The following is a 26,399-nucleotide window of genomic DNA, read 5'->3' on the forward strand; positions in this document are numbered from 1 at the left end:
CCCGGTCTGCGTCTCTCCCACCTCCCTACTCTCTCTACTTGGTACGTACCCGAGAGGGTACGTACCTAGAGCTATTGAATACCGAACACCGCTCCAATGCCACCTGTCCCGTCAGATACATATAATATATGACACACTACAACACTGCCACGTTATGCACCAGTGCATAGATTATCGATTTTTTGTTTTGGATTTGCGGGAGAATTTTATGAGCTGTTTCTATTTTGTAGAACTAGAATTTTTTTTTGGTTCTCTAAATTTATTCAACTCGAAAAAAACATTATTTTAAATAAAAATATTTTGTAATTGTCTAAATTTTTAGAATGCCCTGAAATTTCTGACGTTTTCTCCAAAATTTTTTCTATATATATATATATATATATATATGTATAGTCTTGGAATATTTCTGAATTTCCCTAGAATTTCCTAACTATTTCCTGACATTTTCTGGAATTCTTTGGAGTTTTGTGGAATTTTTAAAATTCTTTAATTAGAGGAATTTTTTTAAATAATCAAATTTTTTTTGTTGGAATATTTCCAAAAGTCCCTAGAATTTTGCAAGGTTATTCCAAATTTGTTCCAAGTTATTGAAATTTATTATATTTATAAAAAAATTATATTTATAAAAAAATTTATATTTATTGAAATTTATAAAAAAAACCTTTTCTGAATTATAATGGGATTTTTTAAATCTGAAAGTTTTTAACATGAATTTTTGGCGGGAATTCAAATTTTCTGAGAAAAAGTTTGACGGGAATTCAAACTTTATGAGAACATTTTTTGCGGAATAATCAAATTTTCTGAGAAATCAATTTTGGCGGGATTTCAAATTTTCTGAAAAATTTTTGGCCGGAATTCAAACTTTCTAAAAAAATTTTTCGGCGGAAATTCAAATTTTCAGAGTAAACATTTTTGCGGAAAATTTAAGTTTTCTGAGAAATAATATTTTGGCGGGAATTTCAAATTTTCTGAGAATATTTTTTGGCGGGAATTCAAATTTTCTGAAAAAAAATTATTTTTTTCCAATGTATTTGAATGTTTTGATTAACAGGATTTTTAAGAAATTTCAAAATTTTCTAGGTGTCCCTAAAAATATTATTGATTAAAATGTTTTTTTTGAAATATTTATGAAATTCCCTAGAATTTCCCTATTATTTCTGGATTTTTCTGCCATTTTCCAAATATCTCTGAAAATTTCTAAAACGCAATTTTCAAAAAATTCGCTTTACTGATAAAAATTCAGGTTTCCTGCCAAATTTGAGGTAAAAAACCATAAATTTTGCACCGTTTTCTCCCGTATTTTTTATACCCATTTTATTGCCATTCTCCCATCTTTTTTCTTCACACCCCCAAGAAGTGGGGGAAGTAAGCAAACACGGAATTTTTATGAGTTTTCGCGGTATTTTTTTGGGGTACTTTTTTTCTTTGCCACTTTTTTTTGGGCAGTTTTGAATTTTCTAATTTTTCAACTTCAGAAAGCCGTAATTTTTCGAATTTCAAAGCAAAAAAAAAATTTTTTTTAGCAGCCAAAAATCCCACCAGACCCAAAAAGTTGTAACAAAACGCAATTAGCTGAAATAATCATTTCCATAATCTCATGTGTATGGGAAAAGAGGCTAACTGGAACCTGTCATAATTGGTTTCCCACACAACAACTACCAAATCTTGCCCTGTTGTTTCCCCATTATGTCATAACATTTCGGATGATCACCGACTTTTCTCGCAGAAAATCGATTGAAAACTTGGGTTTTTTAGGGTAAAAATCTGACTTTTTAAAGTCAAAAAGATTTTCGTGTTTTTTTTTAATTTTTTAAAGCAAATTTTCATACATTTTTGCCGTTTAAACCGTTTTTTTTTGTTATTTTTGGCCTTAAAATTAGCTGAGATATGAGGTTTAAAAATTTACTAGATTTCAGCGGAAATGGTGAATCGACTAGCCATTTTTTACAGCTCATATCTTGCTTCTTTTTGATTTTTTCAAAAAATGTTCATCTGGCAAAAGTTTTGCGTGGAGTTTTGCTACAATTTTGCTTTTTAAATTTTTTTGATATTGTCAAAATGAACTGAGATATATGCTGCCAAAATTTACCCAGTTTTTCATTTTTTGCTATATCTTGATTGAATCATCTTTTTTATGTTTAAAATTCAAAAAAAAAATTTTGTAAGTGCTTTTTCTGTACTTTCTGCCAAAAATAGCCAAAATATGCACAATTTTGGGTTTCCTCCGATGCACCATATTCAAAAATTGCCGGGCCTTATTTTATGGGTCTTTTTGAAGAAATAAATCCTATTTTTACTTAATCATTTGTCCGGCCGCAAGCCTACTCCTGCCTACGCTTGCCTACGCCTACCTACGCCTGGCTATTCTAGAGCCTAGCATCATTTTAAATTTTCTAAGTTAACATGCCTAAAAATTCGAATTTCCTATGTAAAAAAGTATGCAATTTTGGATTTTCTATATAAAAATATCAGAAATTTAGATTTTCCAATGTAAAAATGTATGAAAATTCAATTTTCCTATGTAAAAATGTCTAAAATTTTGAATTTTCCTATTTAGAAATGTCTGAAATTTAAAATTTCCAATATAAAAATGTTTAAAAATTTCAATTTTCAAACTGAAAATGTTTGAAACTTCTGATTTTCCAATGTAAAAATGTCTAAAATTTTGGATTTTCCTATTTAAAAATGTCTGAAATTTAGATTTTCCTAGGTAAAAATGTATGAAAATTCAATTTTCCTATGTAAAAATATACCTCTTCTAACCCCGCCCACTCATTTTCAACATTAAATCATTGCCAAAAAAGTTACCTTGAAAGTGAAAAAAGTGCCCTTTTTGTGTGACAAAGGTCAAATCGGCCGCCCAATTGTCCCTAAAATGAGAAATTTGCATTTTCAAGTCATTTATCCAAGGTTCCACTTTGGAATTCTCGATTGTTACATGAGAAATACGGTTTTATGGGCTTTAAATGGGTATTAAACTGTTTACTTTTTCTATTTTGTCTAGATTATTTTAGTGATTTTTTCAGCTAAAATTTCAACTTTCAGGTATGACCAAATCCTTCTGAAAAAAAAAACAAGCGAAAATATGAAGGAGAAACACGAAAACTGGAGCCATCCGCTGGCTTTTTGGCTGTGGTAAGTTTTTTTTTACATTTTCTGAAATTTGGAAACAAAAATTGAAAAATAAAAAAAAATTCTTAAATTTTTTTTTTTTATTTTTGAATTTTTTTAAATAAGAAAGTCCATTTTCAATTTTTTTTGAACAAATTTTCTTCATAAATTTGAGTTTTGAAACAAAATTCAATTAGGAAATTCCAAAAAATTAAAAAAAATTGTTTTTAGAATTTAATTTTTTTTCCAAATTTTCAAAAAATTAAATCTTATAGCCGTTTGTCATTTAGAATTTCCTGTGTAAAAATGTCTGAAATTTAGATTTTTCAGCTACAAAATGTCTGAAATTTTAATTTTCCTGTGTAAAATTGTCTGAAATTTCAATTTTGCTATATAAAAATGCCTGAAATTTTGAATTTTCTAGGTAAAAATGTCTAAAAACTCGATTTTCCAATTTAAAAATATCTGACATTTTCCAATTTCCTATATGAAAATGTGTAAAATTTCAATTGTCCTGTGTAAAATGCAAAAAACTTTTTAAAAAAATATGAAAAAAATCCCAAAATTTTTCAGCGACTGCGCAGCCATAATTCCCAACCCTGCAACCCAAAATTTTGCCAAAAATGATTTTTTGGACGGGCTTCTGATGTTAAATTTGATGAAGTTTATGTAAGTTTTCAAAAAAAATTTCAGAAAATTTTCAATTTATACATTTTCTTTTTCAGCAACCCACATTTTTCTGAAAATGAAAAAAATGGTCAGAGTCTGTACGAGGAATTGTTGAATCAAATCAGCCAGTTTTACGAGGTAAGAATAATTGGAAAAAAAAATAATCTGAAAATTTGTGAATTTTAGAAAAATTTGGACCAAGTTATAGTGTGCAAAATGCCGGAAATATCGATTTTGGAGAGCTCCGGTGAAATTGATGGTGAGTACTTTGTTAAAATATCAAAAATTAGGTGAAAAGTTCAAAAAATATATTTAAAACTTGACAGGAAATTCCGAAAAAAAAACATTTTTTTCAGCGAGAAGCTAAAATTTGAAACAATTTTCTTTTCATAATTTCTAATATTTGCTGAAATTGCTTAGAAACTATTTTCTGTTTTCTGGAATTTTTTGGACATTTCTAAAATTGTCTGGAAGTTTCTACAATTTTCTAAAACTCAAAAAAAAACATTCATAAATTTTTGGGAAATTCTGAAACTTTTTGATAAATTCTGGAAAGTTTTGAGAATCTTCTAAAATAAAATGAAAAAAAGTTGGAAGTTTTTTAGAATTTTCTTAGCTTTCTGAATTTTCTAAAGTTTTCTAAAATATTTTAAACTTTTCTAAAATTTTCTGAAACTCAATAAAACACTTTCGAAAGTTTTTGGGACCTTTCTGAAAATTTTTAAAAAATTCTGAGAATTGTACACTTTTTTTGGAAAATTCTACAATTTTTTAAAATAAAAAAAAGCTTCAAATTGTTTCTTAAAAATTTCTAACACTTTCTGGAATTTTCTAAACTTTCTGATTTTTTTAAAAATAATTTCTTTAAAATTTCTAAAATTTTTCAAAGTGTTCTACATTTTTCTGAAATTTTGAAATGTTTAGAGTTTCCTAAAACTTTTTGAAACTCAAAAAAAACTTTCGTAGACTTTTGGGAATTTTTTTGATATTTCTGAAAGTTTCTACAATTGTCAAAAATAAAAAAAATTTAAAATTGTTTCTTAAAAATTTCTATCACTTCCTGGAATTTTCTAGAATTTTCTGAAATTTTATATAAATGTCTAGTTGTTTTCTGAATTTTTCTGAATTTTTACAGTCTATTTTTTCAGACATTTTGAAATTTTTGGGGTTTCTTAAAATTTACTGTATCTAAAAAAATTATGCAAGACTTTCTGGAACTTCCATCAATTTTCTAGATTTTCCACACTTTCCCCGTCATCTGGGTGTCCCTTTTTCCTTTATCTCGTTCACCCAATCATACATATGTTCTTGATGACCTTCTCCTTGGTTCAAGACCCCCCCGCCAAAATAGTACAGTGATTCTGGAAAGACGCAGAGAAATTATGCAATTGTTGACAGTCACACATGTGTTCCGAAAGGGTGTATCCAGTAGTTATAGTGTATAGTTATGCGAAATGACATATCCCTTTGTGTTCTCACTTTTTTGAATCGATTTTTTTTGGGTCTAGAAATCTGGAATATCTAGTTATGATTTAGTTGTATATGTTGGTGGTAGTAATAGTATTAGTTGGTCAGCTTTGTCAGAAAGTTTTGGAACTGACTTTCTGTAGTTTTCAAATTTATCAAAATGTTCTAGAAATGCTGAAAATTTTTAGTTTAAAAATTGTTTTGGAAATTTTGAAATTCTGTAATTTTCTGAACATTTGTATTTTTTTGGGAAATTGTTGCATTTTTCAAGTGACTGGGAAGTTTAAATTTCAGAATTTTTGAATGATTAAAATGTTCTGGTGAAATTAAAATTTTCTGGAAATTTCGAAATTTTGATTTTCTGAAAATTTTTAAACTCTGGAAAATTCAGATTTTTCTAAAATTTCTGAATTTGTAAGTTTTTCTTTCTTAAATTTGTTTAGAATTTATCTAGAATTTTTTGGAATTTTTTAAAGTTTTTTTGAAATGTTCTAGAAATTTTGTGGAATTTTCTAGAATTTTCTGGATTTTTCTGGTATTTCATATAAATTTTTTGGAATTTTTTGAAATTTTCGAATTTTTTTTGAATTTCGTGAATTTTTTTCTGAAGGTTTCTCAAAATTTCAGGTACATTTTTAGAATTTTGGAAATTTTCTGGAATTCAACGGGATTTTCTTTAATTTTCTGAAATTTTCTGGAATTTTCTGGCATTTTCTGGAGTTTACTGAAATTTTCTGGAAATTTCTAAATTTTACTGGGATTTTCAGGAATTTTCTGGATTTTTAAAATTTGTGTGGAGGTTTCTCAAATGTTCAGATATTTTTTGGAATTTTTTGGAATTCACTGAAGTCTTTTTTTATTTTGAAATACTGAAAAATTTGAAATTTTAAAAATTTCTTTAATTTTACAAACTTGTGTATTTATGTTAAATTTTTGAACCTTTAATGTATTTTGGAAATTTTCTTTTTGCCTAATTTAATGGTTCTTCGAATATTTTAATATATTCTGGAAAAACTGAAATTTTCGGAGAAGTTTGAAATTTTAGGGGTGCTGAATTTCTGAATATTTTCAAAATTTCAGAAATTTTCTAATATCATTGACATTCTCAAATATTCTGGAGAAATTTAATGCTCAGAATTTCTGAAATTATTAACTCTTGAAAATTTCAGACTTTCATTTTCTGCTTATCACAAAGTTTCGAATTTTGCAAAAATAAACTTCAATAAAAAATGTACATTTGCAAAATGTTCAAAAGATTGAAAAAAAAAATTTTTTTTTCAAAATTAAAAAAAAAAAACTCAAAAATCAAAATTTTCGTAATAATTCAAAATTCAATAATTCCTCCTATTGTTAAACAATTTCTGTGCACATTTTCATACCCCTTGTCGTGTGTTCTCATCTCTTATTGAAGGAGGGGTGCAGCAGCAGTTGGACAATGGGGGGGGGGGGGGAAGACACCCCCCAAGTCATCTCCCACCAAGTATTTGCATATTACACTGTACAAACATACCTCCCAACACATTTCATCCCTCTACACCAAGATTGTTCTCTTACCTATTCATATATTACCATATTTTTAACACGAGAAAAATTTGCGCGGGAATTTGAAATTTTTGGACGATTTTTAAAAGTTTTATTTTTTTTATTTATATTTTTCAAGATTTTTTAAATTGGGTTTTTGGAATTTTCGTTTTTTTTTAAAGTTTTTAGAGGTCAGCAGAATTTTGGAAAACTTTTCAAAAGATACTAGTATTGTTTAGAATTTTTTCAGAAGCTTTAACAGGTTACCAGAATTTTCGGAATTTTTCCAGAAGCTTTCAGAGGTCACCAGAAATTTCTGGATTTTTTTCAGAAAATTTTAGAGGTCACCAGCTTTTTTAGAATTTTTCCAGAAGTTGTTAGTGGTCACCAGAATTTTCTGGAATTTTTCCAGAAGATTTTAGGTAGTTTTAGTAGATTTTAGAGGCCCCGGGAGGGCTGGGAATTTTTTGGTTTTTTTGTTTTTTTTTTTGGTTTTTTGGGACCAAAAAAACCAAAAAATCCAAAAAAAAACTGTTTACCGAGTCTAGTCTCGACTCGAGACTATTCTGTATTAAAATACATTAAAACATGTATTTTAACACAGTTGTGACGTCATAAATGTATTTTAATACATTTTGCAACATTACTTGAATAACCCCATTAAAAATCAACTTAAGCGTAAAAAATTTTTTGGTTTTTTTGGTTTTTCAAAAACTTCAATTTTTTGTTTTTTGTTTTTTGGCCCAAAATTTTTTTTTGGTCCCAGCCCTGGAGTTTACCAGTGTTTTCTGGAAAATTCCAAAATTTTTAAGAGGTCACCAGAATTTTTAGAATTTTTTTCAGAAGATTTCAAAGGTCACCAGAATTTTTTGGAATTTTTCTCAAATTTTCTACATATTCCTCAATTTTTCTGAAATTATAAAAAAAAATTTCTGGAACGTTTCTGCGATTTCTGAATTTTTCTTGATTTTTAAAAGGTTTTTTTGAGATTTTAAGAAATTTTAAAAAAAATTACAAACTCTTTTCCCACATTTTTGGAGTATTTTTTTTTCAGAATTCTCGGTTTTTTTTCCAGAATAAAAAAATCTTTTTTTTTTAGAAAATAAAAAGAAATTGGAAATTTTTAGTTTTCAAAATTTAGTTTTCTAAATCGGTATAAAATTGTCGAAAAACCCACTAAATTCTGCCCATCTGCTATCCAATTTCCATAATCGACTACTCCAACCCATCCAAAAATGTCCATTTTCCTGATGAATTAGCCTCGATTTTTCAATTTACTGTAGCAACAATTTTGTTCAGTGGCTCCACATACGTTCAAAAATTGTTCAACATTTTTTTCAAATGACAACAATTTGAAAAAAAAATTATTTTAGGAATTTGTAGGATTTTTTTCTTTTTTCTCTCTTCCTAAGCCTGAGCTTACGCCTAAGCCTAAGCCTACGTCTAAGCCTACCCCTAAGCCTAAGCCTAAGCCTAAGCCCGAGCCTAAGCCTAAGTCTAAGCCTGAGCCTAAGCCTAAGCCTAAGCCTGAGCCTGAGCCTGAGCCCAAGCCTAAGCCTAAGCCTAAGCCTAAATTTTCGAAAATTCAAAAAAAAACCCAAATTAAAAATTTGCCAAAAACAAAGCCAAGAAATGGGCGGGGCTAGGAATTGCAGTTACCGGAGAAACAGATTCCGGGAATTTTTTTTTCTCAAAAAATCTGGTTTTTCTCGAATTTTATTGACACTGGTAGTAAATATAATTCTGTGGGTCGTCGTCCCCCCGGACTGGGAACACCTGCGTTTTCCTTCTATTCTTACACTAGCATATGTTTTAAACTTCAGTGCTTCTTCCCCCCCCCAAATATCCCTTTGGCTCTACCGATTCCTTTCTATCTTATGCTTTTCCGAATTTTCCGAATGTTCACGGAAAGATATTGGAATTTTTGTGTACCTTTTTCAAATTTTTGTGTACTTTTTTGTGTACTAAAATAGCCTGAAATTTTCAATTTCCCATGTAAAAATGCCTGAAATTTCGAAATTTCTATGGAAAAATGCCTGATTTTTCATATTTCCTACTTAAAAAGTCTAAAATTTCAAATTTTATGTGTAAAAATTCCTGAAATTTTGCGATTTCTACTTTAAAATGCCTTCAAAATTTCGCAAAAATATATTCACATATTTCCAAAAAATCTTTTTTTTTTTTTTGCAAACTTCCCTCCAAAACTTATCCCGGTGCCAATCACTATTTCCCACAGCCTCTTATGACAAGTTTTCCGTGATAATATGCAAATATTTGTGCACCAATTGTGCTCCGCGGTGCTCTCGCCGAGGCAAAAATGCTCCGAGAGCATCGGAAATTCCGAGAGAGCCTATCACACTTTTTTGTGATAAATTTTTTTTTCGTGTTTTGGTTTTTTAGGGTGAAATTAACTTTTGAAGCTTGTAATTTGATACATTTTCAACTTTTTTCAAAATAAATTCAAAATATTCAGACACTTTTTTACAGCAGAATTTTGAAATTTTAGGCATTTTTACATAGGAAATTCAGAATTTTAGGCATTTTTACGTTGAAAATCCAAAGTTTCAGGCATTTTTACATAGGAAATTCAGAATTTTAGGCATTTTTTCATTGGAAATATGAAATGTTAAACATTTTTACGTAAATTTGACAAAAATTGAAAATTTGTTTTAAAAAAACCACCCGGGAGACGTCCGCTGCACAATTTTTCGAAAAATTTTGGACGCCAACCCGGCAGGTGTCGGCTGCTGAAACTATAGCCACCCGTGAGACGTCGGCCGCTAAGAAGCCAACAACTTTGCATAACACTTTTGAATTGGAAATTTCTGAATTTTTTTTTGCAACTTATAAACTTTTTAATGAAAACTGTCAAAAATTATTTTTAGAAAATTTTCAATGGAATTTTTGAAACAATTTAGGGAAAAATTTCAAACAGTTTTACATAGGAAATTTGAAATTTTTGAGATTTTTACATAGGAAATTCGAAATTTCAGACATTTTTATATAGGAAATTTTAAATTTTAGGCATTTTTAAGTAGGAAAGTCTAATTTTTAGATATTTTTACACAATTTTTCACTGAAAAATTGAATTTTTTGTTAGTTTTCTCTAGTTTTTCCCAACATTTCCCAATTTTTTTCCGTTGCGAATTAATGTTCCCATAGTCAAGTAGTTTCTATACGGGGATTATCACCAATAATCCATCCCGCGTTCTTATTCAATTTGTTCAATTTCTCATACTTATCAGCCGGTTTTTCGCAGAATTTTCGGGCCGTTCCGCCCGAAAATTTGATTGTGGAATGAAATTGATAGCGGGGTATTTGCACAAGTACTCACGTACTTTTCACGTTTTTCCGGTTACTAATAATGATTTGAGTGAGTGATTTGATTAAGAAATTGGCTCTCTGATTTTTCTGATTTTTTCCCGATTTTTCTTGGATTTTTGAAAAGTAGTTTTCTAGGTTTGTAGCGCATTTTTGAGTTGTATAACAGTTGAAAAATTACATTTTTTGTTTTCTAAAATCAAAAAATTCCAAAAATTTGCATTTTGAATTTTCTTGAATTTTCTAGAATTTTTTTGGAGGTTTTTTGAAATTTTCTGGATGCTTCTAGAACATTTCTAAAATTGTTAAAAAATTAAAAAATGTTTGTGAAGGTTATCAAACAACTCTGGAAGCTTCTGGAATTTTTCTAAAATTTTAAAATTTTTTTTGGAAATTTTATGTGTTTTTTTTTGTTTTTCACTTTTTTTCAAATTGTATGAAAACTTCTGGAATTTACCTGGATTGTCTTGGAATGTTCTGAAATATTTCGGAGCATTTTTATAGTAGCTGTGATATTCTAAAATATTTTTGTCTGACATTTTTATAATTTTAGAAATTTTCATTTAGAAAAATCGAAATTTCATACACTTTTACATAGGAAAATCGGAATTTCAGATATTTTTACATGAGAAAATCAAAATTTCTGACATTTTAACATAGAAAATGTGAAATTTTAGGCATTTTTACGTAGGAAAGTCTAATCTTTAGATATTTTTACACAATTTTTCACTGAAAAATTGAATTTTGGAAAACCGAAATTTCTGACATTTTTACATAGGAAAATCGAAATTTCAGACATTTTTATTTAGGAAAATCGAAGTTTCAGACATTTTTAAATAGGAAAATCGAAATTTCAGGCATTTTTACGTAGGAAAATTGAAATTTCAGACATTTTTACAGAGGAAAATCAAAATTTTAAACATTTTTACATAGGAAATTCAACATTTTAGGCATTTTTAAGAAGGAAAGTCTAATTTTTAGATATTTTTACACAATTTTTCACTGAAAAAGCGAATATTTTGTTAGTTTTCTCTAGTTTTTCCCAAAATTGTTTTTCAGACATTTTTACATAGAAATATAAAAAAAAACGTTTCTAAAAAAATTTTTAATTTTTTGTAGCACCTTCTAGGACTTTCTGAAAATTTTCAGTTTTTTCAAAACTTTCCTAAGAGCTGTTCTTAACTTTCTATCACTTCCCAGAACATTGTTGAACTTTCTAAAATTTTCTGTACATTTCTAAACCGTTTTAAAAGTTTTTGAAACTTTCTCAAGTTTTTCTGGATTTTCCGAAAATGTTCACAAATTTTTGAAATATTAATTTCCCCTAATTTCCAACAATTTTTTTCCAGAAATCACATTTGAAGAGCTAAAAAAGCTCCTACTCCTACTACTCGGTTGCGCAATTCAAAGTGACCATAAAAAAGTTTTTGTGGACCGAATCACCGGTTTCGATCAGACCATTCAAGCCGAATTGGCTGCCTGCATACAAAAATTGACGGAATCCGACGAGATTGTGCAGAATTTGGAGGATTTTGAGCGCAGGAAAATGAAGGAAACGGATGAAGTTGGCGGAGGAGGAGGCAGTATTGAGGATGTGGTGAGTTGAATTTTTTTTTTCGGATTTTTTAGAATTTTCTGGAATAAGGATTTTTTGACATAACCTTGATAGAATTTTCTGGATTATTTTTTTGAGTTTTCTAGAATTTTCTAAAAAAAGTTAGAAGTTTTTGGAAAACTTTTAGAATTTTCTGGATTTTTTTTTTAATTTTTGACATAACCAGAAATTGTATAAAATTTTCCAATTTTTTTCAGTTTTCTAGACATTTATAGTGAAAACATTTATAGGTGTTTTGAAAATTTTTCGGAAATTTCTTTTGAAAAATTTCGAATTTTTTTAAATTCCGTATAAAATGATTTTTTTTCAGAATTTTTTGCATTTTCTTGAGTTTACTAGGGCCTTCTGAAACGTTTAGAAGTTTTTTGAAAATTTTTAGAATTCCCTGAATTTTTCAGAATTTTCTAGAACTTTCTGGAATTTTCAAAATAATTTTTAAAATAAATTTCCAATTTTTTTTTTGAATTTTTAAAAAATTTTCTGGAATATAGGCAGGAAATCAAATTTTTCGCATTTGAAATGTATAAAAATAATTCTGGAATTTTCTGCAACTTTGTGGCTATTTTTAGAAATTTTTAAAATTTTTTGGATTTTCTATACTCATTGTCAATTGAATTTTTTTTTTAATTTTCAAATTTTCAACTTTAAACACAATTTAAAGTTGCCTAAAACTCGAAATCTTATAATTTTCCGTTTCAGGATAGCGATGATATGGAGAGCTCAACGACGAGTAGCTCCAATGGGGAAATCGCTATAAAGCAGCAGGATCAGAGCTTTTTGAGTAGGTTTTTAACCTAAAAGTTATATTTTTTCACTTAAAAAAATTTTAAACTGAAAATTTTTAACTTTGTTTTATAGTGAGCCGCTCGACCTCTCCAACCTCGGAACTACGTCACCAGACCCTTCAAATTGCAAATTTACAGCATGAAATGAGGCAAATGAGGACACAGGCGTGAGTTTAATTTTTGAAATTTTTTTAAATATAAATATTATACAGAAATTCATTTTTTAGAATTAAAAAAAAATTTAAAAAATCTCGAAATTTGGTTAAAAACCAAGGTTTTTATTGTTTTCTCTTTAGAGCGCACTTTCTCCGTTCAAAAATTATTTTATCAAAAAAATGTTAACTGACATATTGTAAAACTTAAAATTTCACATATTTTACATTTTGAAAATCCTAAAAATCTCAAAAATTGACTAATCTATTGCAATTTGAAATTTAAAAAAATTTTTGAATTTTTTTTTTTTAAATTCACTTTTTTTGAAAACTCAAAAAAAATTTTTTTTTCAAAATTCAAATTAAATTTTTATGAAAAATACTTAAAGTTATATTTTTTCTAAAATTTATTCACAAAACTAGTAGTCAAAATAAACACTTTGAAAAAATTTCAACAAAATTTTCCAAATTTCCAGAGAAAACCGCGACGAAGAATGCCAAAAGCTGGAGCTCGACAACGAGGAAAAAGCTCAAAAAATTAAAATTTTGGAAAATGAGCGTCTAAAACTAGTAGATTTCAAGAAAAAATGGAAATCGGTGAACGATGACCTCCAGGAGGCAAACTGCAAAATTGAAAAGCTCCAAAATTTGGTCGGAATCGAGAAAAAGTACAGAGAAGCTAGAGATGGCAAAGAGTTGTACAAGTCTAAGTACGATGTAAGTTTGCCTAGAATTTTTGCGAATTGGAGAGAAAAATATTAAAATCTTTGTGGGCGGGACCTACTACGCCCCGCCCAGTTCTTGGAATTTTTTCGAATTTCTTTTCTTCTAACGATAATTTCAAAAGCTATCGTATTTTTCAAATATTTTTTTAAGACGAGAAAAAACCATTTTTGGGGCGTGGTCTGTTAAACTCCGCCCTTTTTCTATAATTTTGAATTTTGGCCAATTCGGAAAAAAATTGAAAATGATTTTTTTATTTTATAAAAAAAAAATTTTTTTTTTTCAAAAACTGGTTTCCTTTCAGACCACGCCCATTTTGGGGGCGGGGCCATTTTTTTCGAATTTCATTTTTTCGAAATTATTTTTTTTTTAATTTTGAAATATTTTTTCAGATCGTCGTAAAAAAGAATCTAGAAATGGAAGAAACCATTACAACTCTCGAAAAAAATTTGAAAACCCTACAAATGGAAATGAAGGAAAAATTCGGCGTAGAGGACAACCTTCAGCGGATGCGGAACACCATTGATGACTTGGAAGCCGAGATATCCAAGAAAAACCTGGAAATTGAGGATTTTCTCGACGAGAAGCATCGGATGGATCGGGAAATCAAGGAGCTCAAGGAAATTGTACATCAGATGGAAGTGTAAGCTCACTCAAAAATTTCGAATTTTCAAGTCAAAAATTTCGAATTTTTCAGCCCCTCTACCACTACCACACCTAGAATTATGGATTCTCTTGCTGATCAGCTGGAAAATGCGAAACAGGACGAGTTTGAGATGATGAAGGCTGAAATTCGAAAATTGAGAGCTCAAACTGAAGGAGCTACTCCGGAAACTACGATGTAAGTGCAAAATTTGAAAATTCCAGAAAAGTTCCAAGATTTTCGGTGGAAAAGTTGCCAAAAATTGAAATTTCGGAAAAAAAATGGCAAGAGACTTAAAATTTTGAGACTTAAAAAAACATAATTTTTTGAAAAAAAAAATTTTAATTCGAAAATAATAATTGCAAAAAATTCCAAGAAAGGGGCGGGGTTTGATAAACCACGCCTTCAAAATGGGCGTGGTTTAAAATGACAAATTTTTTCTGACGAATTTAAAAATTAAAAATATTTTACAAATTTCGGTTTTTATCCAAAATTTTTTTAATTTATTCCCAAATCCAGGATCCGAAAAATGAAATTTTGGAGAAGGGGGCGGGGTTTAGTAGGCTCCGCCCCCAAAATGGTTAAATTTCCAATTTCTCAGAGGGCGTGACCTAAAATCTTAGGTTACTTCTTGAGCAAATTTTTTTCGAAAATACTCCTAATTTTTGAATTGAAATCTTCAAACAAAAATTGCAATATCCAATAAGGGGGTGGAGCCTAATGTGACACGCCCCTAAATGGGCGTGGCTTTAACTGCCAAATACAATTTTTTGGTATAAAAAGCTTAGAGAACAGAACTTTTCACATTTCTAGCTTATAGAAACTGAACTGTTTTTTTTAATCCCAAAAAACGGGGAAAAATCCAAGAAAGAGGCGGAGCTGAACAGGCCACGCCCCCAAAATGGGCGTGGTTTTGTATAATAGTATATTAGCAAATTTTGAGAGTAAAAGTATTGTGTTAAGAAGTAGTCAAAGTTTTTTGAAAAAAAGAACCCCAAAATTCACGGTGAGCTCTGGGCCAGAGGGCTAAACTTTGGGAGCTCATATCTTAGTCCATTTAAGAGCTATTTATTTGTGTTGAACTACAAACTACAAGACGAAGAAATGACAAGTATTTTTTCAGTTGACACTTTTTCCGTAAAACATATAGTAGCTGAGTTCTAAGCTGTCAAAGTTGGCAAAAAAAAAAAAATTTTCAACAATTTTTTTTTCAGAATCCAATGCAACCAAGACCTGGACACCCTTCGCTCCCAGCTCTCCACGGAGCAACACCAAACCGCTCAGCTTCACCTGGAAATCCAAAAAATGCAAGTTGAAAAAGAGCAAATCGACGGGAATATGGAACGAATCGGCATTGAGCTCGAGGAAATGTCAGCGCAGGTGGAGAATCTTAACCTGGAACGGGATGAAGCCGTGAAGCAGCTTCTGGAGGCTCGACGGAAGTTTGGAGAGTTCCAGATGGGTCAGAGCCGGGATCTGGAGGAGAAATGGTCGAAGGAAGTGGAGAAATCCAATAAAATCTCAAAGAAGTGTGAGATTCTAGAGGAAAAGCTTCAGGAGTCTGATTTCCTGCTTGCCAAGTCGCGGGATGAAGCTAAAAAATTGCAATTTGAGCTCGACGAGGCTCTTGAAGAGACGAGCCATGTTACCAGAAGCCTGAGCTCTGAAAAAAACACACTTAAAGCCAAGCTCCTCGAGCTCCAGGATCAGGTAGAAGCCCAAACCCTGGAGCTCCTAAATCAGAAGAATTGTGGAAAGCGGCTCGAAGACCGGGACCAGATGATTTCAAATTTGCACAATTTGAAAAACGAGCTGGAAAATGACCTGAAAACCTGCCAAACTCAATTGGAGCTCGAGTCCAAAAAACTTCAGCGGCTCCGTGAGGATTTGGTGCTCGAAAAATCGAGGCGAGCCGATTTGATCGGACGCATACACTCCCTGTGCACAACGCTGAGCCTGAACGGAGCAAATTTTGAAAAAATCAATAATGACGATGAACTAATCGATAATATCGATGACATCATGATGAATGCGTTGGTGGCTGTGAAACGGGAACGCGATGATCTGAGGATTCAGGGGAATCAGCAAATTCAAGAGTTGCATGATTTGAAGCGGGATATTGAGAAGTTGAGGTAAGGAGTTTTTTTTTCTAATTTTGCGTTATTTTAAGAATTTGTGAGAATTTTCTCTGAAAAATTTGAGAAATTTTAAAGAATTTTGAGAAAGTTAGACAAATTGTTTGCAATTATTAAAAAAAACGGGGCGTATTAGGCCCCGCCCCCAAAATGGGCGTGGTCTGAAAGGAAACTAGTTTTTGAAAAAAAAAAAATTTTTTTTTTTTATAAAAAAATCATTTTCAAATTTTTTCCGATTTGACCAAAATTCAAAATTATAAAAAAAAGGCGGAGTTTAACAGACCACCCCCCAAAAATGGTTTTTTCTCATCTTCAAAAAATATTTGAAAAATACGATAGCTTTTGAAATTATCGTTAGAAAAAATGATAGTCGGGGGCGTGGTCTGAAATGACATTAATTTCGAATTAAATTTTTTTTTCAAAATTTCAAAAAACAAAATTTTCCGAATTTGCCAAAAGTTGGGAACTTGAAAAAATGAAATTCGGAAAAAATTCTGCACAAAATGCAAAGAAAGAGGCGGGGCGTAATAGGCTCCGCCCCCCAAAATGGGCGTGGTCTGAACTGACGCATATTTTTCCTTTCGAAATAAGAAATCAAAATATTTACCAAATTTATATTTTTCCCCAAATACTGGAATTCGAAAAATATAAATGTGGAAGTGGGGCGGGACTTAGTAGGCTCCGCCTCTATCATGACCTAGTTTCCAACCTCTCAGAATGGGCGTGGCCTAAAGTTTCAAGTTACTTCTTAAACAACGATTTTTCGAAAAAATTCTTTAATTTTTGAATTTATATTCAAATAACTGCAGAAGCCAAGAAAAGGGCGGAGCTGAACAGGCCACGCCCCAAAATTGGGCGTGGCTTGATAGTGAATTTGAAATTTTTAAGAATTTCGGAAATTTTCAACAAAAAAAATGTTTTTTTTTTTTTTGATTAAAAAAAAGAATTTTCTTAAAATTTTGGATTTTCCGTCAAAAAAATTTTTTCAGAAAATTTAAATTTCCCACTGAAATTTTTTCTTAGAAAATTTGAACTTTTCGCCTACCGCTAAAGTTTTTAAAAATTGCCAAAAATTTCAAGTTTTGCTGCAAATTTGTCTATGTGAATTCTCCGTGAAAATTCAAATTTTGCGGAAAACCAAAAAAAAAAACTAACATCCTTAAAATTTCTCACATTTTCAGACGTTCCGAATCAGAATCGCTAAACGAATCCGACGATCGTGTCCGTGAGCTCACCCGAGAGAATATGCACACCAAGGAGCAAGTTTTCATGCTCCAGGAGAAGCTCCGCGAGCTTAATCTTGAGTTGTCAACTAAAAATGATGAGATTGACATGGTGAAGGCGTCAATTGAGGAGTTGAATAGGAATTCGGTAGGTTAGAAAAAATTGAACATTTTTGAAAAAAAAATTTTCCAAATTTTTTTTTCAAATTTCAAATTCCAGACCGCCTCCTGTACCTCTAACGCTGAAATTGCCCGGCTCCAAGTCTCAATTCGCAACTCCCAAATCCAGGAGGACCTTGTAAAACAGGAAAATACAAAACTGAGAGATGAGCTCCAGGAAATGCAGAAAATGAGCAAGAAGCGGAGCCAAAATCTGGATGAGCTCGAAAATATGCACAAAACTCTTCTAGTCGACCATAGTAGGCTTCAGCAGTTGCACAATTTGCTTACTAGGGACTATGATGAGGCGAAGAAGGAATCTATGGAGTTGAGGCAGAAGGTTCAGAATATTCCAAGGGTTAGTAGCTGGAGTTTTGCATTTTCCAATTGAAAATGTCTGAAAAAAATCGATTTTTTTGTGCAAAATTGTCTGAAATCTCGAATTTTCAATTGAAAAAATGTGAGAAAAGTTGAATTTCCACAGTAAAAAGGTCTGAAAATTTGATTTTAATGTCTAAAAATGCCTTGAAAAGTTGAAGTTTCTATATAAAAATGCCAAAAACTTGATTTTCCTGTGTAAAAATGTCTGAAATTTTGAATATCCTGCGTGAAAATGCTCAAATTTTCAGTTTTCCTATGTAAAAATGTCAGAATTTTCAATTTTTCTATCCAAAAATCCCTAAAATTTCGAATTTCTTATGTAAAAATGTCTGAATTTTCAATTTTACTATGTAAAAATGTCTGAAATATTGAATTTCCTGCGCGAAATTTCCCTGTGCAAAATTGTCCTAAAATTTTTATTTTTCTATGTCAAAATGTTTGAAATGTTGTTTTTCCATTAGAAATTTTAATTTTCCTATTTAAAAATTTCTAAAATTTCCAAATTTTCATATGTAAAAATATCTCAAATTGAACTTTTCTCTCTAAAAATTTCTGAAATTTAGATTTTCTTAGTCAAAAATGACTATAATTCCAATTTTCCTATTAAAAAATGCTTGAAATGTTAATTTTCCTCACTAAAAATGTCTGAAATTTCAGTTTTCCGATTCAAAATTGTCTAAAATTTTGATTTTCCTACTTAAAAATGTCTTGAAAATTCGGATTTCCTGTAAAAAAATCCCTCAAATTCACAATTTTCTATGAAAAAATGCTTGAAATTTCAATGTTCCTCATTAAAAATGTCTGAAATTTCGATTTTCCTATGTAAAAACGCCTGAAAATTCAGTTTACCTACGTAAAACTACCTGAAATTTCAATTTTCCTATGTGAAAATGTCTATAAATTAAATTTCCCTATGTAAAGATGCCTGAAATTTCAATTTTCCAGTGAAAAAGTGCCTGAAATTCTAAATTTCCTATGTAAAAGTGCCTGAAATTCTAAATTTCCAAAGTAGAAGCTGTTTGAAATTTTGAGTTTTACCGTGTAAAACTGTCTCAAAATTGAATTTTCCAAAAGTGCCCGAAATTTCCAATTTCCTGCGTGAAAATGCTCAAAATTACAATTTTCCTATTTATAAATGTCAGAATTCGTAATTTTTCTAGCTAAAAATCCATAAACTGCCGAATTTCTTATGTAACAATATCTGAAATATTGAATTTCCTGCACGAAATTTCCCTAAAAATGATTTTCCTATGTAAAAATGTCTGAAATTTCGATTTTCCAGTAAAAAAATGTCTGAAATTTATATTTTCCTATGTAAATTTGCCTGAAATTTAAAACTTCCGATTTAAAAATGTCAGAAACTTTGATTTTCTCTTGTAAAAATTTCTGAAATTTCCAATTCCCCATGTAAAAATATCTGAAATTGCAACTTTTCTATTTAAAAATGCTTGAAATTTTGAATTTCTTATATAAAACGCCTGAAATTTCAATTTTTCTATTTAAAAATCCCTGAATTTAAAATGTTCCTATTTTAAAAATCCCTAAATTTTCAATTTTCCTGTGTAAAACCTTCCTAAAACTTCAATTTTCTTGTCTTAAAATTTCTGATACTTCAATTTTCCCATGCAAAACTATCTGAAATTTCCAAATTTCCTATTTAAAATATCCCAAATCTTGTGCTTTTCCAGCAACAAGCAGTCTTCATGAACGCCAACATCCGAGAACTTGAAGCCAAGCTGTCAGAAGAGATTTCCAGACGGGAGCAGCTGGAAAAAGAGCACAAAATGTGCAGAATTCACTGTGAAAATTTGAGGTAAATTCTGAATTTTCCACCCAAAAATCTTTCCAAATTTTCAAATTTTCAGACGAGACATTACCGAGCTCGTTCAAACTCGCGACGAGCTTTCCTTGGAGCTCCGCCGAGCCCATGACACGTGCCATAACAAGAATAATCAAATTGACGAGCTCAAAAAGCAGTTGAATCAGAAAATCTCAGAAGTGAACAAGTTGAGCTCAAAGATCGAGGCGTTAAGCCAGCTGAACCGGACTTATAATGAGGAAAATCGGAATTTGTCCCGACAACTCGAGATTCTACTGACCCAGAACAAGGAGCTGCTCCAGCGAGCTCTTCATGACAAGGATCAGTATCATTTGGAGATGAAGGACTTCCAGGTAAAAAAAAATCGTGAAATATTTTTGAATTTTGAAAAAAAAATTTTTGAGTTTTTTGAATTTTTGTAATAAATTTATATTCATCCGAACCGCCTAATTTTCTTCTTTCCAAAAATATAATTTTCATACTTCCCGCTCCACAACTAACCGAGTTACAGACGTTTTTGCACGCCCCGGTTAGAGATGAGAGGGCGCAGAGAAAGCAGACGCGCTGACTGTCTGCGTCCTCTTCTCTCTCGCCGCGCAGGGCAAAAACCGCCGTAACTCCGCGATTCTTGGAGGAAAATTTATGAAAAGTATATTTTTGAAATCAGGAAAAACCGGCGGTTTGGATGTGTATACTTTTTTCTGAAAAATTTTAAATTTTATTTTTCGAAATTTTTGATTTTTTTTTTATAAAATTTTGTTTTTCAAAGTGCAATTTATTATTAAATCTTCTAGGATCAACTCAGCGCTTTACGTCGTCACAAAGAAAAGCTTGAGGACAAGATCATGGATCAATACAGAACCATGGAGAACAAGAAGTCAACGCCAGAACGGAAGCAGCCGCTGGTGAAGCGAGCCGCTAAGGCACTGATTAACAGGGTAATTTTTGCTCGAAAGTTTAGCCGGTTTTTAAAAAGGAAATCAGAATTTTCAAAAAATTTCATACCGGAAAAACGAATTTTCAAAGGTTTTTGGGAAGAAAATTCGAAATTTCAGGAATTTATTATCTAGGAAATTCAACATTTCGGACATTTTTACATAGGAAATTCAAAGTTTTTGGGAATTTTTACATAGGAAATGCAAAAATTTGGACATTTTTTCATAGAAAGTTTGAAATTTCAGGAACTTTTACATTGGAAGTTCAAAATTTCACACATTTTAACATAGGAAAATTGAAATTTCAGGAATTTTTTACATTGGAATTTGAAAAGTTCACACATTTTTACATAGGAAATTCAAAATTTCGGACATTTTAGCATTGGAAATTTAAATATTCAGATATTTTTACTTTGGAAGTTCAAAATTTCACACATTTTAACATAGGAAAATTGAAATTTCAGGAATTTTTATATAGGAAATTCAAAATTCCAGACAGTTTTTTGTAGAAAAATCAAAATTTCGAACATTTTTTCATAGAAAGTTTGAAATTTCAGGAACTTTTACATTGGCAATTCAGAATTCATGATTTTTCACATAGGAATTTAAAAAGTTTAGGACTTTTTTTTATAGGAAAATCGAAATTTCAAGCATTTTTGCATTGAAAATTCAAAATTTCAGACTTTTTTTTAATAGGAAATTCAAAACTCCAACCATTTTAACATTGAAAATGCAAAATTTCGAACGGTTTTAAATGTGAAAATGAGATTTTCAGACATTTCTAGAGGGAAAATTCATATTTTAAAATATATTTATTTCAATAAAAACCCCCATATTTATTCCAGCGCCGAGCAACATCAAACGGCGGCTCAACAACCGAAGACAGCAGCGTCTACTCTGCAGACGAACGGAGCTCCCCTCCGTTAGCCGGTAATTCGACATGTTCTGTGTCCACGTCATCAGACAGTACACCCGACGAGTGTCCTTTGCATGGTTCGAGAAGCTTCTCGAAAATTTCTGCTCTAAAAATTCAAAGTTCGCCCAGTCCGTCAAGCTCGTTTTCGCGGTTTTTATCGCTGCGGCGAACGGCGAAGCCCAGCTTGTTACAGGGGGCTTATACAAATCCGAATGTTCGGAAAATGATTGATTATCACTATAATTGTAGTGATTAGGTGATCAAAGTGGTCAAAAAATTAAAAATTTCTCAAAACTTTTATTTGTATATCAGAAATATTATTTGTATTGCACGAATTTTATTTTTTATGTGCCGTATTTCCAAAAGCTTATATCTTGGTTAGTTGGGATTTTACCTGAAAACTTTCAATTAACAAAATGCTTATTTTTTAATTTTCTACATTTTGGTAGTTGAAAATTTGTAAAAATATCAAAAATGAGCCGAAAAATGGCAAAGATCGACGGTATCTTGGTTAGTTTTAGACTTATTTAAAAATTGTCAACTGCTAGCATATTCCTTATAAAATTTTCTATATTTTGGTATTAGAAAAATTCGAAAAATCTATAAAATGAGTTTAAAAACGGTAAAATTAGCAATTTGATGTAGCATCTCTTTATCAGCTTATATCTTTTTTACTTTTGAAGTTATCAAAAAATTGTCAACTACCAAAATCTTTATCAGCTATTTTTCTATACTTTCCCAGTTAAAATTCTCTTAAAATTCTAAAAATAAACCGAGATATAAGGCTTAAAAGGAAATACGGTATATTTCTATGTGTGTCCCGCTGTGCTTGTGTTTCGGGTCCGTCATTTCTATATTTTTGTGTTTTTATGTTTTTGTCTGTTCATACTTGTCCATGTCTCTGTCTTGATGTCCTATGTTGAAGAAAAATGAAATATTTGTGCATTTTAAACATTTTTTGAAATTTTTGTCCAACTGGCTCAGTGCGATTTTCGCCGACTGCCGAGCAGAAGACCGGGGTTCGAGTCCCCGCGGTGGATTAAATTTTTTTCAAGCTTGTTTTAGAGGAATTCTAACATTTTGAACTCGAATTTTAATATTTTGAAGCTGAAAAATATTTGCAAAATGTTCTAATTTGAGATTTCAAAAAAAAAAATTAAAATCATTTTTGTTGTTGTTCTTGTCATAATTTTCTGTCTATTTTTTAGTTCTTCACCTCTTTATCATAACTAATTTTACTAAAACAGGTACAAATGAGGACGTAGATCACCTGCCGCCAACATGCTCCTCATCTGACGATCATGACGTCATTTCTCCAGACTTTAGTGCAAAAAATCCGCTTTTAAGGTCTCGTAACGACTTTATGGGCGGTTCTGTGAGAAGTCCGAGGAGATATGGAAATGATCATGACGGGCATATTTATAGTAAGTTTTGGGGGGAAAAAATCGAATCTTCAGACAAAATTTCAAATTTGAAAAAAAAATTCCTAAATTTTTGCTCAATTTTTTTTGTTGCTCATTTTCCCCCATTTTCAGCATCTCCATTCCTGCCGCCACGTGTGCCCATCCGCAACTCCCCGATGACGTCATCACTCAGGTCCCGCCCACCGCCCCCGCCTTACAACCGCAGCCCCGCCCACAAAATTGAGCAAAATTCTTCGTTTTTTGAGCCAATTGCTCATTCGACACCAAATTCGTCAATTTTGGAGGAAAGAAGGGTTGTGGGGGAAGGAGAAAAAAGGGAACTAGTTAGAGATAAGGTAAGATAAGATTTTAGAGGAAAAATTGGGAAAAAATGGATTTTTGTGGGGGGTAAAGTGAAGAAATTTGCATTAGAAACTGCCTGAAACATAATCTTGAACTTTTTTGAAAATAATTAGGCTTAGGTCTAGGCCTAGGCTTAGGCTTAGGCTTAATCTCAGGCTTAGGCTTAGGCTTAGTCTCAGGTTTAGGCTTAGGCTTAGGCTTAGGTCTAGGCATAAGTTTAGGCTTAGGCGTAGACTTAGGGTTAGGCTTAGGCTTAGGCTTAGGCGTAGCCTCAGGCTTAGGCATGGACTTAGGCGTAGCCTCAGGCTTAGGCTTGAGCTTAGGCTTAGGCTTAGGCTTAGGCTTAGGATTAAGCTTAGGCTAAGGCTTAGGCTCAGACTTAGGCCCAGGCTCAGGCTCAGACTTAGGCTTAGACTTATGCTTAGGATTAAGCTTAGGATTAAGCTTAGGCTAAGGCTTAGACTTGAGCGAAGCTGGGGAGTTGAGAAAAAAAAAAAATTCCTATAAATTCCTAAAAATACAGATAAAGAATTGGGTCAAAAAATCGGCCGAAAAAAGACAAAAAATTTTAAAAAAATTTTAAAAGTTTGTCAGGGTTGGAGAATTGAACTTTCAGTTTTATTGAATTTAAATTGGCAAAAAAAATTGTATTTTTAATTTTCTGAATTTTTCACTATTTCAGTAAAACCATTTATTTTTGCGAAACTTTCCAGAAAAAAATAACTTTAAACTTCTTCCCAACATTTTTCATTTTTCAGGAAGAACGCATCGACAAGACGCTCAGCTACTACGAAAATGTAAATTTACCCCAAAACCCTCCGGATTTGCCGGAAAATAGTGATCTGAAACCGAATGAATCGACAATTTGGCACGAATATGGATGTGTATAATTTCTGTTTTTTTTTGAATTTTTTTCTCATAGAAGAGCTATTTATATGTATTGTAAAGCCGGTTTTAACGATTTTTAATGGTTTTTTTTTTTGAAAAATTTTTTCACCTCATTTTATGATTTTGTGCTCATTACAGTTATGTTTTTAATAAAATATTCAAATGTTTGAATAATTTTTTTTGTAATTGATTGTACGAAAATAGCAATAAAACTGGAAAAAAATTAAATTAAAGCTTCAATTTTGACTAAACTTCCAATTTTTTTTAATTTTTAGTCTCGCCACGAAAATTCTGCAGTAACCCTCTCAATTTTATGATAACACCTAAAAATTTGATAATTTTGAATTCAGCTAGCTTAGAGCTTTGATTTAAGTATAATCATGACCAGGTTTGGAGCATTTTGAGATTTTCTCATTTGCTGCTCCTTTAAATTTAAATTTTCGCTGCGAGATCCGAAAATTTTAAATCTAATGGATTATAGGCATTATTATACATTTTGAAATTGGAAAAACATGGAAAATGCAAATTTTCATATAAAAATGAGTTTTTCGGAAAAAAATTGAAAAAAAAAATTTTTTGAAAAAAAGTCAAAAAATTTTTTTTTTGACAACAAACCAAAAATGGTTAATTTTTGCTGTCTAGTGTGTTTCAATGTACTCCGACACGTCCAAAAGACCAGTTTTCCCGTCTATTTGTCATCATACTATGCCGTCTGCGTATCCATAGTTCCCGTTGGCCCATGCATGCTGATTCCAACCGTCTGCGTCTCTAGCCCCTCGTACACTATTTCCTCGAATTTTATTAGAATGGCAGACAACCAGGTGTACAACGTACTAGGCGTGTAGTTCTGGTGAACTTGTGATTTTTTATCGATTTTTTTTGGGTTTTCCAGGTGGAAAACTTGTTTTTTTTTAAATTTGCGAGCTTCATGTATTTTTGAGCACTATTTTCTGTAGAATTTTTCATTTGAAAGCATCATTTTCATTTTTCCAACATTTTTTCTTTTTCTTCAAATTCTTTTTTCCAACATTTTTTTATTTTCATTTTTCTTGTATTTGTGACAAATATATATAAGAAATTACTACTTTTTTCAATGAAAAATTCGTTTTTGAATGAAAAAATCCTTAAAATGGATTTTTGAAACTTCAAAATGTTTAAAAATTTTCAATTTCTTTCAAATTTGTGATGTTATAAATTTTTACAATTTTTTTGAAACTCCAAAATTTACAAATTTGCAAAAAATTTCATTTTTTCCGAATTTTCCGAGCTTCCGAAATCCATATTTTTGAAATACTTTTTGAAAAAAATTCAAATTTTTAGAAATTCGAATTTTTTAAGAAGGCTTAATGCCCAAAAAAAGTTTAGGCCTAAGCCTAAGCCTAACAAGGGAAGTCTTTGAGGGGGTCCGTAGATTTGGGGTTCTCATGCTAAAATTCCTACAGAAGAGTGTTAGTTATGATCTCTCCAAAAAATTTAGCTGCCCCGGTCAAGTTTCAGCAAAGTTATGACGTTTTGAAATTTCAGTTAAAAACACCATTGAAATCCACTGTCTTACCATGCAATCCACGCAAATCTCAGCCTGCGTGACCACCGAAAATGTGACACCCACCACATTGAGTTGAAAAATGTCTTCGGTGGCCGAGTTGGGAGTGCGCGCGTCTGATAAGATTTAAGCTTTGGTTCGATACCTTCTATTTTTGAAATATTTTTGTAAGTTGAATAAAGTTGTAAAACAACTCATTCAAACATTTTTGCGCATTTTTAAAGTGATTTTATTCTTATTCGGGAACCTAGAATCATTGTCCGCACTTTTTGGAAATTTTTATTTTTTTCATTTTTGCTCAAAATTTCTTAATCAACTCCAAGCAAAAAAATCAAAAAATTTCATTTTTCTAAACAATTATGAAATTGCTATGCTGTTGTTTAGAAATGTATGAAACGTACATTACACAAGTTTTAACTCTCTATTCGCAAGTAAACCGTCGAAATGATCTACATCTCACGAACTTTGTGCAAAATATTTAACCAACTTTGAAGTTGCATAACTTCGTTGAGATAAATTATTTTGAAATATGATCAACTAACAAAATGTTTGTTGAATAACAGTAAACAAAGTTTTAGTTATAAACTTTTTGATACCTTCAGCCACCAAAAAGTTGTGACCGTTTTC

At 31.0% G+C, this 26,399-nt stretch overlaps 1 protein-coding gene and 2 non-coding genes across 5 annotated transcripts; all 3 read left to right on the forward strand.

The window, feature by feature from the left end:
* Positions 1–3,034: 3,034 nt before the first annotated feature.
* Positions 3,035–24,422, forward strand: grdn-1 (Girdin homolog; the record flags this gene model as incomplete). Of its 3 annotated transcripts, NM_001269887.4 has the most annotated exons (20): positions 3,035–3,135; positions 3,685–3,780; positions 3,837–3,918; positions 3,967–4,039; positions 11,439–11,686; positions 12,404–12,485; positions 12,563–12,656; positions 13,118–13,358; positions 13,757–14,007; positions 14,062–14,205; positions 15,222–16,139; positions 17,324–17,513; positions 17,586–17,882; positions 19,594–19,718; positions 19,771–20,077; positions 20,519–20,662; positions 21,505–21,589; positions 22,823–22,999; positions 23,111–23,334; positions 24,100–24,422. In NM_001269887.4, 20 exons carry the CDS (start codon positions 3,086–3,088, stop codon positions 24,229–24,231), a joined length of 3,960 nt encoding a protein of 1,319 aa, NP_001256816.1. The 3 variants fall into 3 exon arrangements, with proteins under 3 accessions (NP_001256816.1, NP_001359512.1, NP_001256818.1); NM_001373186.2 differs by having other exon boundaries at positions 21,505–22,999; positions 24,100–24,400; NM_001269889.3 differs by lacking the exons at positions 3,035–3,135; positions 3,685–3,780; positions 3,837–3,918; positions 3,967–4,039 and having other exon boundaries at positions 11,636–11,686; positions 24,100–24,231.
* On the forward strand, positions 16,784–16,878 carry Y51A2D.40. The gene has a single exon (NR_102114.1). It is a non-coding gene; the product is annotated as a small nucleolar RNA Y51A2D.40 (small nucleolar RNA).
* On the forward strand, positions 23,470–23,545 carry Y51A2D.32. Its single transcript, NR_070182.1, has one exon. It is a non-coding gene; the product is annotated as an Unclassified non-coding RNA Y51A2D.32 (non-coding RNA).
* Positions 24,423–26,399: the final 1,977 nt, after the last annotated feature.

This window comes from Caenorhabditis elegans, chromosome V (assembly GCF_000002985.6).
Source record: "Caenorhabditis elegans chromosome V".
NCBI lineage: Eukaryota > Metazoa > Nematoda > Chromadorea > Rhabditida > Rhabditidae > Caenorhabditis > Caenorhabditis elegans.